The sequence below is a fragment of the Lissotriton vulgaris genome, chromosome 1_1 (assembly GCF_964263255.1).
Source record: "Lissotriton vulgaris chromosome 1_1, aLisVul1.2, whole genome shotgun sequence".
Classification (NCBI taxonomy): domain Eukaryota; kingdom Metazoa; phylum Chordata; class Amphibia; order Caudata; family Salamandridae; genus Lissotriton; species Lissotriton vulgaris.
This window is the reverse complement of record NC_141685.1, coordinates 1,391,533,858-1,391,547,735: the sequence shown is the minus strand read 5'-3', so window position 1 is coordinate 1,391,547,735 and position 13,878 is coordinate 1,391,533,858. Positions and strand designations below refer to the sequence as shown.

At 44.5% G+C, this 13,878-nt stretch overlaps 2 protein-coding genes across 3 annotated transcripts in view; one reads left to right on the top strand and one right to left on the bottom strand.

Moving 5' to 3' along the window:
• LOC147750559 (uncharacterized) overlaps positions 1–9,108 on the bottom strand; it is a 94,568-nt gene extending 85,460 nt beyond the window's left edge. The window contains exons 1-4 of one of the 2 annotated variants that reach the window (XM_086966910.1): positions 8,936–9,108; positions 2,948–3,068; positions 752–853; positions 466–576 (exon numbers count right to left, since the gene is read on the bottom strand). In XM_086966910.1, coding sequence (XP_086823036.1) covers positions 466–576; positions 752–853; positions 2,948–3,068; positions 8,936–9,106 — 505 coding nt within the window. In that variant the 5' untranslated portion in view covers positions 9,107–9,108. The remainder of the gene's footprint in view (positions 1–465; positions 577–751; positions 854–2,947; positions 3,069–8,935) is intronic. The other variant, XM_086966915.1, reaches the window with a different exon arrangement.
• A 771-nt stretch (positions 9,109–9,879) lies between these two features.
• LOC147750558 (uncharacterized) overlaps positions 9,880–13,878 on the top strand; it is a 169,357-nt gene continuing 165,358 nt past the window's right edge. The window contains exon 1 of the mRNA XM_086966893.1: positions 9,880–10,253. Within this exon, the coding sequence (XP_086823019.1) occupies positions 10,212–10,253 (42 nt within the window). The 5' untranslated portion in view covers positions 9,880–10,211. The remainder of the gene's footprint in view (positions 10,254–13,878) is intronic.

The window sequence follows — 13,878 nt, the reverse complement described above, 5'->3', positions numbered from 1 at the left end:
AAAAAAAACAAAGCACTCACGCAAGCAGGAAGGCGGGTGCCGGCTCAATGCCGGACCAGATTCGGGGGCGTTCCCGAGGGCTTTTGGCTGACGTCGCGTGACGTCGCCAAAAGCCAAAAATTCTCGGGAACGCCCCCGAATCTGGTCCGGCATTGACGGACAGGCCCGTCTCCCAATGGCTAGCCTCCATTTATGGAGCTAGCCAATGAGCGAGTGGGGACGGTCCAGTCCTCACACACACACATCATTAAGTTTTTTCTAGCGAATGCTTACTTCGTAAGCATTGGCTAGTCAAAACCTAAAAATGACTTCCAATCAGGAAGCTGCTCCCTCTCATAGTAACTTAGCCAAGCTCTAGCATTCACTTTGAAAAATAATTATTTTCTCTACCTGAATACCTTGCTGTAAGTTACTGGGCATTGGTGTTTTTTACATTTTGAACACAAGCAACACTGGACACATCACCTGATCGCGGACGAGGTCTTTGCCTTCTTTCAGAGCCTTTGTGGTTGTCCAGTTTGGGGCGCTCCTCTCGGTTTGCCCTGTAAAGTGCATCATGGCCTTCTGTTTCATCACCTGTATGAAAAAATGTATATATCATTTACAGACTGACATGATATGGTTTAATACTCACTTATTCAAAGTTCACTCTATCCTGCCTTTGGCAATAAGGTCTAGTTATAATGTAAGTGTACAACTTCAAGTATTCTGACTTTGGTGAAAGCACCAGTTTATAGCAAGTTTCACTCACTTGAAAACCTGTGTCTTCTTGTGGGGTGCTGCTCGTCCATGGCCCACAGGTCTTCCTTTTCTTTCTCTCTTAGCGAACACACAGTTGTGGCAATGAGAGGCCCTGTTAATAAAAATAAATAGAAAACAGTAAATATCGTTGTCTTTTTCTGTATAGGGCAATGTGCAAAGTAAAGCTTTTTTAAGGGGCACATGCATCAAGCATCAAGAATATTTGCCTTCGCAAACGGGCCGATGTGCAGAATCGGCCCGGTTGTGAACGCAAAAAATGATTTGAGATGCAGCAAACCATATTTTGCGATTTGGTAACCGGTTACCGAATTGCAAAAGGGTTTTGCGATTTGCTATTAGGAAGGGGCGTGTTTAGGGCATCCCTTTTTAATACCGAATCGCATTTGTATGTAGAAATGTTTTGGGACTGAAATGTGGTCGCAAAACATTCAATTTAAGTAGGTGTAATCCATTTGCAAATGGGAAGGGGTCCCCAAGGGACCCTTTCCCCTTTGTGAATGTTTGTTATAGCGCTTTTCAAGAGCAGAGAGTGGTCCCATGGACCACTGCCTAATCTTAAAAAATGAAGAAAACTTTGCATTTCACTTTTTGTAAAGCATCTCGTTTTTCTTTAAGGACAAAAGGCAGCTTTACCAAAAAAAGATTGCTTTATTTAAAAGCAATCACGGACATGGTGGTCAGCTGATCTCAGCAGGCCATCATCCCCGTGATTTGTGCAATTCCTAGGGGCTCGCAAATTGCGATCTACCTCATTAATATTACTGAGGTAGAGCGATTTGCGAACCCCTAGCAATCGCTATCTGAAACTCTTTGAGGATACACATTTTAAATTGTGATATCTTAATTGCGATTCTTAGGAATTCCCAATTAGGTATTTGCAATTTACAATTTTGATGCATGTAGCCCTAAGTGCTTAAAGTGTAGACAAATTAGAGACAATCTCTCAAATAAGTTGGTCAACTGGGGATTTTGGGGAAAGATCTCTAGGCTCATGGATCCATGATCCGCCTTTTAGTAACTAGACCGTCTCTGATCTTTGCTCCTTTGCATAGTTTTCTTATGGCTGTGCGGGTAAGACATATAGCACACCTGAGATGGTGACAGCTGATGGCAAGGGTTTCGTACAAACACTGCATAATTTGTAACCCCCCACCCCTGCTTCAGCATTTTCCTCTGATGCATGTTGTCAAATATGCAGGAGCTGCAGAGTGCTCCGCAGACCTATATTTTAATGGGTTGCAATGGCATCCAGAATATCTGGAAGAAGTTACTGGCAACAGGTCTCACTCCCTTTTATTTTGGATTACTGTTTCCCAATAGTATGTTAAAGCTTTCATTAAATGTTTGACATCTTTATTGTGTTTCACCTTCCTCCCTTTTTCTAGGTTAACGAGTAACACCATCTCAAGTTACAGTTCCGGTTGTGAGGCAAACCCTTTGCCTACAGTATTTATGTCTCTTTAAGAAGGCCTCCAAACATATGTTTAAAAATGTTGCAACTCACATAATATTTGGCCACATGGCATTTGTAGGAACTGTGTGTTCATAAAGACTTGACAGGGAGGGGACTTCTGTCCATCACATTTAAATGCTGCCTACAATGTTTGGGGCAGCTCACTACTTCATATTCATTGTTAAACTGTGATATCTTTAAAATATACCACAAGCAAAAAGGCACAGGAGAATCGTGTCATGGAACGCATGTATACTGTGGATTGCGAAGCATGTAATTAGCTACAGCTTTCACTCAGCCCAGTTAGAAATTATGTGATTCTGTGTCCGAAGAGTTTTCTACATAATTATGGATTTGGCACACAATTCATTGTCTGTAGCTATGCAGATTTCCACAAAAAATGGTTTCCAGCTCAAATGCATTCAAAGTTACTAAAACCTGTCCCATGTGTGTAGTGGTACACATTAGCAGACCTTCCTAGAAGGTTAATGAGTCATTTTTCATTTGCTAATTACTTTATTTAGCTATTAAACTGGTAATAAGGAGGCATAACTTTTGTCCAAACATAATTAAAGTGTGTTAAATTGTCAATAAAGGCAAACAATGTTGCCAGAAAATCTAATGCATTTTACTGCATAATTTGCCTTTTCTAATTGAATAATTTAGTTAACCTTTCCTGCATAACTTGATGCTGCGCTACCGCCTAATTACAGTGGCCCTGCTTACACTTACCCAGTGACAGCAGAGCTTGATGAATTTCCTTCATCACATTCCTGTAAAGCACTTTCTGCCATTCGTGTAAAAGCTTCCACTCCTCCTTGGAGAAATAGGCAGAAGCATCTTGGAAGGCAACCTGTGTCATGAGACTAAAATGTTACATCACCTACTCAGATACAGTACCGAGTAAAATGTACTAGGCATAGCCAATATGGTCACTTAAAATACAACAGGTATTCCTCTACCACACTCATTGGCGGCCTCTCTTCACCTTTTCCCCATAACAACAAAGGACGGTACCCATGTCCTGCTTAATCCTTTTAATAGTGATTCCCAGGGACTGTAAAAATAAAAGTAATGGATCATTCACTTACCTTCTAAAATATCCTGCCATTGTGCACTACTATCTATGAGTGTTTAGCAGAATGAACCTGTCTGTGCACCGGGTCGAGGGTGAGGCTCTATCATAAAATATGATACAGAGGTTCGACCAAAGAGGAGCACTGCTGCCTTGTCTGTGTCCAATTTTAGGCAGATGGACTTCATACAGTCTGTGACATCGGCCATGGCGTTCTGGACATCTGCTATGGTGGTGGAGGGGTCTTTGGTGAGAGAGAGGATGAGTTGGGTGTCGTCAGCGTATGAGATGATGTTGAGCCCGTGGCTGTGGACATGTTGGCCAACTGAGTCACATAGATGTTGAAGTGGGTTGGGCTGAGTGAGGAGCCTTGAATGACACTGCAGGTGGTGATTTTGGGTTTGGAGGTGAACTGTGGGAGGTGTATTCTTCGAGTGCCTCCTGAGATAAACGAAATGATGAGTTTGAGTGTGCTGCCACTGATGCTGATTTGATGTAAGGTGATGCTGTCAGCATTGATGGTGATCCAGTCTGAGAAATATTGGGCGGCCTGGTTCACGTTGACCGTGGTATGGAGGGTTGTGGTGCTGAGGGCAGTTGTTCATTGGTCTTGTGCAACTTTCTTCCAGCTGCGCTGTGCAGGAGTGTGTGATGTGGCTGTGTTGGAGTGTTTCTGTGATGGTGAAATGGACGATGTTGTGGTCTGACCATGTGACTTCTAAGGTGTGGCTGAAATGGATTCTGTTACTGGGAGTGAAGATGGAGTCGAGGGTGTGCCCAGTGCTATGGGTGGGACTCTTAACGATTTGCACCAGGCTGATGTTGTGCATTTTCTCTAGGAGGTTGGTGGCGTGGGTGTCAGTCAGGTCGTCGAGGTGGACATTGAGGTCCCTCTGGAAGAGGAATTGATTGAATTCAATGGCCATGGGGGAGATAATTTCGTCAACGGCGTTGCAGAACACTGGGAGGTGCTTGGGGCTCTGTAGGTGAGGGTGCCCCTGACATTGTGTTGGCGTTCACATGCGCTTGGAAGTTGAGATGTTCCATAATTGGGGTTGAGGCATCCTCTGTGGTGGTGAATCTGATGGGAGTCTATGTGGATGATGGCTATCCCCCTTCTGGGTTTGAGTGGGCAGTCTTTGTGGATCATTTTGTAACTGTTGGGTGTTTCTGTGGCTATGTCCGGGGCAGAAGCTTGCTTGAGCCATGTTTGGGTGATGAAGACTGCGTGTGGTTTGGCAGTGGTGAGGGAGTTCCAGAATTCCATAGCATGCATGCCGCGGGATCTGATGTTGATTAGCATGCATTGTAGGCAGGTCTGGGGTTCGGTGGATGTCGGTGTGGTTTTGGAGGTGTGGAATGAGAAGCTGCTTTGTCTGGGAGCAGCATGCGGTGTTTGGTCCATCGAGGTTTAGGGATTTAAGTGCGGTGATTGAGAAGCTGATTCTCAGGTGAGGTCCAAGGCTCCTGGCGCTGGGCGCAGTCCAGGCGTGGCCGGGCACGGAAGGGCTTGCCTTTGGTGCACCAACGGCGCGTCCACTGTGTGCTTTATTGTATAAAGAACGGGCTGGTCAGGAAGGAGGGCGGGAAAAAGCGTGTGCGTCTGAGCGACGCTGAAGACTCTAGCATGGGTCGCTAGGCAACGCCAGCGAACCACTATGCCATCGCCAGGGATCAGTTAGCAGAAGAATCAGGCTTTTGGGGCTGAAGAAAACAAGATCCGGCTTGAGGGCGGCAGTGGCAGGCAGCAATCAGAGGAAGTGGCTGCTCAGTCCTGCAGAGAGTGAGGGTGTTCTAAGCTGGGTATTCACCAAAGAGCAATAAACTGGAGACATCTGTATATTCTAGAATATACACTTGATATCTAGAGGTTGCCACCATGTTGGTGTTAAATGATGCCACAGCCATAGGGATGGAGGGAAGAGTTAATTGACCAGAAAAGAAAACAAAGGACCATCTTCAATAGTGGTCAGAGGAGTGTGCACTGACAGAAAGCAGGGTTTGACATCATAGTGGTGTTAATCATAAGTAGTTAAGGGATTGTGCCTCTGCCTCTATCCCAGGAGGGTGAAGGTTTAGGGACAGAAGAGGCATGTTGGGTGTATGGCAGTAGGTAGATAACATATTCATCACTTGCCTATATATGTAAATAGAGGCACTATCCGTGATGTCAGAAAGAGGAGTACTAGGGCCAGATGTACGATCATTTTTTGCACTCGCAAATGGGAAATCAGCCCATTTGCGACTGCAAAAAAGGGTCCTGGCATGTACAAACGCTATTTTGCAAGTTGGTGACTGCAAAATAGCATCTGTGAGTCACTAGTAGGAAAGGGCGTGCCAAGGGCGTCCCTTCCTAATAGTGACTCACACTTCAATGTACAACTGTTTTGCAACTGCATTTGCGGTTGCAAAACACTCGCAGTTTACTACCTACTTCAAGTAGGTGGTAAGCCACTTGCAAATGAGAAAGGGGTCTCCAGGGGCCCCCTTCCCCTTTGTGAGTGTGTGTGAAAATATGTTTTAAGAGCAGGCAGTGTTCCCAGGGACCACTGCCTTCTCTTAAAAAATGAAACAAACATTTCATTTTCCTTTTTTAAATGATTCCTGTTTGCATTTTTTTTAAACTGCTTTATTTAAAAAGCATTTACAACAAGGGGTGGTGAGGGACAGAGTCTCTGAATTAAGCAGAAAGCTCTCACCCAGTCAAGAGATCGGGGCTAGATCCAACACCGTTTTTTAGCTCACTGCACCATCCCAGTTTCAGAACCTGGCTGTATGCAAATTAGTCTGTTCCTGTCCCAGTGCATGATGGGAACAGGGCAAACCAAACTACAAAAGCCAATTCTTACACTGGGAAGGAAACAAGCTCCCGGGGACCGGTTTCTGGCATTACAGCCGTCTTTGGCCCGGTTTGCTTGAATCCTGATGGTGCAATGAGCAAGGGTCTCACATCTGAGAATACCCTTCCACACTTAGGGTGGACAAAAATATTTACAACAAGGGGTGGTGAGGGACAGAGTCTCTGAATTAAGCAGAAAGCTCTCACCCAGTCAAGAGATCAGGGCTAGATCCAACACCGTTTTTTAGCTCACTGCACCATCCCAGTTTCAGAACCTGGCTGTATGCAAATTAGTCTGTTCCTGTCCCAGTGCATGATGGGAACAGGGCAAACCAAACTACAAAAGCCAATTCTTACACTGGGAAGGAAACAAGCTCCCGGGGACCGGTTTCTGGCATTACAGCCGTCTTCGGCCCGGTTTGCTTGAATCCTGATGGTGCAATGAGCAAGGGTCTCACATCTGAGAATACCCTTCCACACTTAGGGTGGACAAAAAAATTTACAACAAGGGGTGGTGAGGGACAGAGTCTCTGAATTAAGCAGAAAGCTCTCACCCAGTCAAGAGATCAGGGCTAGATCCAACACCGTTTTTTAGCTCACTGCACCATCCCAGTTTCAGAACCTGGCTGTATGCAAATTAGTCTGTTCCTGTCCCAGTGCATGATGGGAACAGGGCAAACCAAACTACAAAAGCCAATTCTTACACTGGGAAGGAAACAAGCTCCCGGGGACCGGTTTCTGGGATGGGGCAGTGAGATAAATAACGGTGATGGATCAAGCCCTGATCTTTGGACTGGGTAAGAGTGGTCTGCTCAATTCAGACACTCTGTTCATCACCACCCCTAAGTCTGCCCTGTTCCCATGATGCCCTGGGCCAGGGACAGACTGATTTGCATATAGCCAGGTTCTGAGCTGGGATGGGGCAGTGAGATAAATAACGGTGATGGATCAAGCCCTGATCTTTGGACTGGGTAAGAGTGGTCTGCTCAATTCAGACACTCTGTTCATCACCACCCCTTTTCTGAATCGTTATTTAAAAAGCAGTCACAGACATAAGTGGTCTGCTGACCCCAGCAGGCCACCATCCCTGGGCGTGCTAGCCATTCCTAATGGGGTAGTAAATAGCACCTGCCTTATGAATATTAATGAGGAAGGAAATTTGGGACCCCATTAGGAATTGATAACAGTGTCTGAGACACTGCTGTAAATTGAATTTTGCGAGTCGCAAAGCGAGGCAATTTGTGAATTGCAAAATGTAAGGGTCGTACATCTGGCCCCTAGAGTATGCGGACTGGCTGGAGAAGCATCAGCCACCGCTATGGTACACTTGGTGCATGGTCAGCACTGCAGCATGTTAGGTTTGTGGCGCAGAGTTGTCAGCTTATATCAGGATTATAAATGTAAAGCCGGTGGAATACATACATTGGTGAAATTACTAATAAACAGTAAGTACAATTCATTATAAAAATGCCCTAAACTTAAAATGAACCCCACCTGGAGGCAAATTACCACTGGCAGTAATTGTTATGTGAGCAACTCTATGTTAGAAAAAAATACTTCCCAAAGGTTATAGCATTTACAGTAAAAAGAAAGATAGTTCCTCAACTGATAAGAAAAATTGTGAAGCTATAGCCATCTGTGCAGTGTGAAACATTGTTCGTGGGTTCTCGCTAATCGGGAAATGATGAAGATTTTTTTTCTGCATGAGAGCCAGTCTCACAGCAATTAATTTGATATTTAATAATCTGGCTATCCCTTGTCACCCTATGACCATCCACATCTTCCTGCAATGGACTCAAACATTCAAAATATGTATTAATACAAAGACAGTGTTACAATTTTCCTAAAGCATCCTGAAATGTGAACAAAGAATTGTTTTTATATATTCTGTTAACTTGGGTAGGTGAGTTAATAAATCTTCTGCAGTGATTGGCCACTAAAATGAAGGCCAAATAATTGTATCCCGGTCCATTCGCTCAGTTGTTCATCCTTCAAAAGTTGTGAAAACGAGTGCATTTGAATTGGACGATGGAGTCATCTGCTCATTTCAGATATGTTCAGCTACAGTTGTGGAAGCAAGTGCCCTATATAATTACATATTTGTTCTTATAATAGTTAATTAAACCAATACAATTATATTAAATTAGTAAATACTTCAAACCCTGTATTTTCATGGAGCTTTCAACGTCCCTCCTAGTGCTTAAACACAGCCTAAATTAATACTGAAGTCACCTCGGCCACCTCTGAGTCTCAGACGTAACCTGTTAAAAGCGGATTAAGTTCATCCGAGTTATTACCCTGACAGTCACCTTTCATAGAGCTCATCCTTCGTTGGTGGGTGCCCTTCTCTCCCTCCTTTCTTACTTCTCACCTTCTATGGTACTTTGACGTGACAGTTTGGTGACATATAAGCGCTTTATAACACTCCTCCAATAAATAAAGAATACATTCTAGTGTGGTTTGGGTGTCCATTACCGATACTAACCTTTCTTTCCTTCTGAAACACAGGTTTAATCTTGGACTGTTAGGTCAGAGGAGAAATCAAACTGTTTGCTGACCTCCAAGTTAGCAACACCGATTACGTTCGGCGCCACATAGGTCAACTATCCCTAGTGGAGAGGGTGCGAGTCACTTTTGAGTCAGATTTGCTCGTCTGTTTATCTTGTTTCAGTAGCTTTTTCTTAAAATAATCCTTATTCCGGTGTCTGTCGTGTGGCCTAGAAATCCTCCCTCTGTATGCTCTTTTTCTTGGAGGTTAATCCGAGATGCTGGTGTGCCTCCTGCCTTACAGAGGCAATTTACTCACCTCAGCTGACCCCAGCCCGGACATCCCTCTGCACTGCAGCGTATGAGCCTTCTCTTCAGGGACCTTCAGCAAAGGGTCACAGACCTGGATATAGGAAAAGTATTGATACTTAGTCTCACCCAGACAAAGACCTTCCTTACAGCACTCACTGTGTGCTAGGGCCGATAACATCCTAGTGCGCGTGCGCCACATTCCAAACACTTCTCTAGAGGACATGCGCAGAGACGTTGTCTGCGCGCACAGTTGAATAGCTCGACACGCAGCTGCGACGTGCGTACTGAGCAGGCTCAGGTTAGAGACACTGATTTTCTTATAAAGCTCCACAGTGCGCTCTCACGGGTGGGACACCTGAGCACGCGTGGTACAGACAACATTAATGCAAGACATCGAACATTCAGCAATGTCGGCTAGTGGCTGCTGCTTACAAAGTGTGAAAAGTTTTTTTTTATTATAAAGGCTGCCTCCCAAGCCCTCCTTACACACACCATTATAAAGTATTTATGGACACATAAGGCTATCGCCTCGGAGTTTATGCGGAGGTGTAGTATTTGTGTTAAGTTAAAAAAGGGCCTTGAGCGGAGCGTCCACGGGGAATTTCTAGCTCCCCTCAGCAGTGCACAGAACATTCCTGTCTCTCCTCTGGAGTGTTATTGGTGTACACAAGGAAGCTGTTCATTGTTCCCCGTGGTGTCAGTGAATTTTTTCAAAAGATAAATGTATCTTTTTAACAGGTTCCCAGTGTGCAAAACAGCGCTATTTATTCATCTACGGTGTCAATGGCTGTTCAAAAGGGAGCTCTAGTCTCGTCAAGGATTAATGGCATTATGGACAAAGGAGCGGTGCCTATCCCAAGAAAGCTGTCTGCTCCAGACCCCACTGTGCGGAAGGGTCCATTGTCACTCCAAAGTGTCTGCATAAGGTGCCTATCTCCCCTGCATATCACCACTGAGCGTGCACTGGGAAGGAAGGTCTGTTTCCTCCTGTGTTCCGCCAGATTTACAAAAGGGAGCAGCGTCTTTTCTCCGGGGTCTGAATCGGAGCGTGCAAAGGAAACTCTCCTGCACGATCTCACCGAGAAGTGTCTCTGCCACAGGCATGCTCAGTCGTAACCGAACTACAGAAATATCATTTCGAACTTTTCGACTAAGTCGGACCCTGCTGCTCCCTCCTAGCTTCTTATTTTTTAGGGCTGCCATTGAGGACTGGCTGTGTCCGTGGCTCCACGGTCCTCCTTGTCATCTGCAGAGAAACAATACTTTCACCTGGCAGAATTACAATGGAACTCAAAGAGGATCTATGCCAGCAGGCTTCAGACCAGGTGAGCTGTATCATGGGTCGAATCTTGGTGAATTCGGGGTGTTTTGATATAAACCACAGGTGGGGTGAACTGCCTTGTGATCGGGCTGCCAGCGGGTTACGGATCAAACACCTGCTATGCATGCATGTCAACATTTCAGAATAGGAAGATGGGAGATTTTAAGCAAAAACATCGGAGGAATGTATTTTCTTAATTGACTCTGATTGAAGCAGATGCAGTTGCAGGCTTGAGACAGATCAAATGAGCCATTTGGCTTAACAAATCGGGAGTCTCCAGCCTGAATATGGTATGTTATGTTGGCGTGTGTGTGTGTTTTTTTAATAGAGATTTCTATAGAACGGTGTAGGATGCCTTTGTAGCCATAACCAGGTCATAAGGGCTTGGCTCCACCAATAATTTATGATAAGTGGTCGAGGTTTGGTCTAGGACTGACGTTCATATTGTTTACTGGCTGGACGTGTGCGATATTTATGTATTGCCAGGTGCGTAGTTTCAGAAAAACAAGGCGTGAAAGAGTGACAGCCCTTCTTATTATCAAGTGATAATACTCCACATTGCCGGCAGTGATTTTTACTCTACCTATTTTAATAAGACTTGGTACCTGCTTTCAGGGTTCAAGAGAAGACACCTTGGACTGGTTGGTTGGTGCTACACAAAATAAAAAAACTAGTTGTTTTTGAGTTAGAGTGAGTTCTTTTATTTAGGGCCTTGCCATGGATCATCACGCATGTGAGGATATCACACGGGGCACACTTGCCCTCTCACCTCTCCATGAAACTGCTTATAAGACCTGAGCTCAACAGTTTGGTGAGCGTGGCGCTTATGATTGCATTGCTGTTGGTTCAATACCTTTTTGCCCTGGCCTGGAAAATTCGACACAGAGAGGTTTGTTTTCTGTTTGAGTACTATCAACAGTCGTGTTGGTTGATATTATTGAAATTCTATTTATTTTCTCTATGTGGTTGATACTTGTGCTTTTCATGCGTGCATCCAGGGATCCTCACCAACTAGGGTACATCTAATGGCTCAAACTTGCATAGCTCAATTTGAAGAACATGTTTGCAGTAACTGAGACTGTGATGTCTTATTGGCTACAACAATAGCACTGTATTACTGGCTAGCTGTGCAGTGTTGGGTGCTGGGGTTTCATGTGTTTTGCGTTTTCTTGGAGGGCAAAATTGTTTTATGGACAGTAGTGTTGTGAACTTTGTAAAGTCCAATTTTATGACGACTCTGAGCCTTACTGGATATGTGTTGTGTTAACTAAAGTGTTCCTTTAGTAATTGTGAAATTGAGAAGTAGTGATTGTTTATTAACATGGTTGGTACAGTTGTGAGCTCTGGTAATCAGCTATATGTTCAGTTTTCAATCTAACGTGCTCTGTTGGATGTTGACTGTTTTCAGTAGAATGCACAGTTGCATCAATATGTCCACAGATTTATGTGTTATTATCATATGTTCGTTTGAGAGTTTGTTGATACCCAGTTATTTGAAATATCTGTCTTGTGTAGGATGGGTGTGCATGGTTTTGCCTAAAGTGCTGTGTTGAGTGTTTGTTGATGTAATGTGGATGTTTGCTGTTCTGATATCTATGGTGTCTTCCATTGCCCGGGAGCATGCAACTGATCACGCTCCACAAGGAACTCTTTAACAGACATCTTTATCGGTCTACGTAGCATCACACACTGCAAGCATTGCATCATAACTTATATTACCATACCATAACATCTCCCTGCAGATTACATAATTTCTGTTTAGAGTCCACCCAGAAACGCAAGGGTCCTAGTGCTCATAGTATCAATACACTACATCTCCCCTTTGTTAATTAAAAAGTACAGTCAACAGTCGTATCATAGTTCCTCAATGAGTCGTTGAGCTGCTCGCACTGGTCTGCCAGATCGGGTGGATGAGGTAGTTGAGGTGCACCAATGACATAGGGTCAGGTTGTTGATCTCGACATTTAGGCAGGGTTGCCTCACTCGTGACCTAGGAGCTTACGAGCATCGAGGTAGGTGTTTAAAGTATGACAAGTTCAGTGTGATGGACTTTCTTGGACAATGCACTGTCACTAGGTGTCCTTTGCAAATTGCAAACCTCAAAGTGTCGACAGAAAACAGTGTCCGGTTTCAGTTTCCATTTCTGTTTGACAAGTACACAATCCCCTTTATCGAAGACTGTTTCCTGGCGCATCAGCGCTAATCGGCATATGTTTTCATTTTCCACATTCAAGAGGTGTCTGTGACATTTACCTTATGGGCATTCATCTATCAGTCCGATGCCCATTGTGGTAGTTTCATTCCGATGGCTCTCCCAAGTAGCAGGGAGGCAGGTCTCTCACCAGTTGTGGAGTGAGGAGTTGATCGATAGGCATGAAGGGCTTGACATATAGCTTGGTTTAGATCGATTTCTTCCATTGATGCTCGCTGAATCGCCCTTTTGAGGGTGCCCATTAATCATTAAACAACACCGTTGGCTTGAGGCAAGAGGGGTGTACTCTTTTGATTCTTGTCATTAAGTCGAACAAGAAACTCCTTGAATTCTTTGCTATTGAAAGGCGGGCCATTATCAAATTTGAGGCTAGCGGGGATGCCCCATGCTGCAAATAATTCATCAAGCCGCTTGATGACTTAGTCATGGGTTATTGTTGATAAGTCTTCCACGAGAGGAAAATGCAAATATTTATCAGTGACTACCATGAGATGATGTCCATTTCCTAGAGGCTCAAAGAAATCTTCTGCAACTCTGTCCCAGGCATGTGCAAGAAGGTCAGACATTGTCAGTGGATGCTGCGTCACCTTAAGGGATATACAGTTACAAAGGTTGTATGCTTTCAACCCTTTCTCAAATCATTCATCTAGGCGAGGGAACCCCACTCAGTCTCTCAGGTCTCTTTTGGTGGCTACAATGCCATGATGTCCTTAATGGGCTAGGTCAATGACTTGCTTTCTCAGGCTCTCAGATATGACGATTCTCAAGCCTCTCAATGTGATAATCTCTTAGGTGACGGATAGCTCATCCAGTTCATTTTTTTGATTTTTTGGAATTCATCATCATCAGTTAAGGGTCGAATACTTTTCTTCCAATATTGATGTCCTTCCAGTAATGATGTCTTTGAGGATGAGCATGTCTTTATCTGCGCTGGTGGCAGCAATAATCTGTTCAATGGATAGAGCTGCTGGGGTGCTGGACCTCACAATGAAGTTGAGATACTCTTCAGTCACATTGGATGTCGAACTGTTGTGATGTAGTGGCACATGTGAAAAGTAATCTGCAGGTGTTGGTCTTTCCCCGGGTTGTGTACACTCACATACTCCCACCTCTCGATGCAAAGGGGCATCTTAGCTTTCAGTTTTCCAAAGATGGTTAGCAATGTTTCCCATATAAAAACACACAAAAATATGTGCAGGCCCGCACTACAGCCAAACTCTCCTTCTCTGGTTGAGAGTAGGCACGGTCTGTTTCAGACAGGCATCTATTGGCATAGGCCAGAATGTGTCTCTGGGCATTCGGATGGCCATTGTGTTGAGTAAGGATTGCCCCCAGCCCCACCAGGCTTGCATCTACTGGGATCTCAGTATGTAACTTGGGGTTAAAATAGGCCTTTTCAGTTGCATTCTCAATTGCA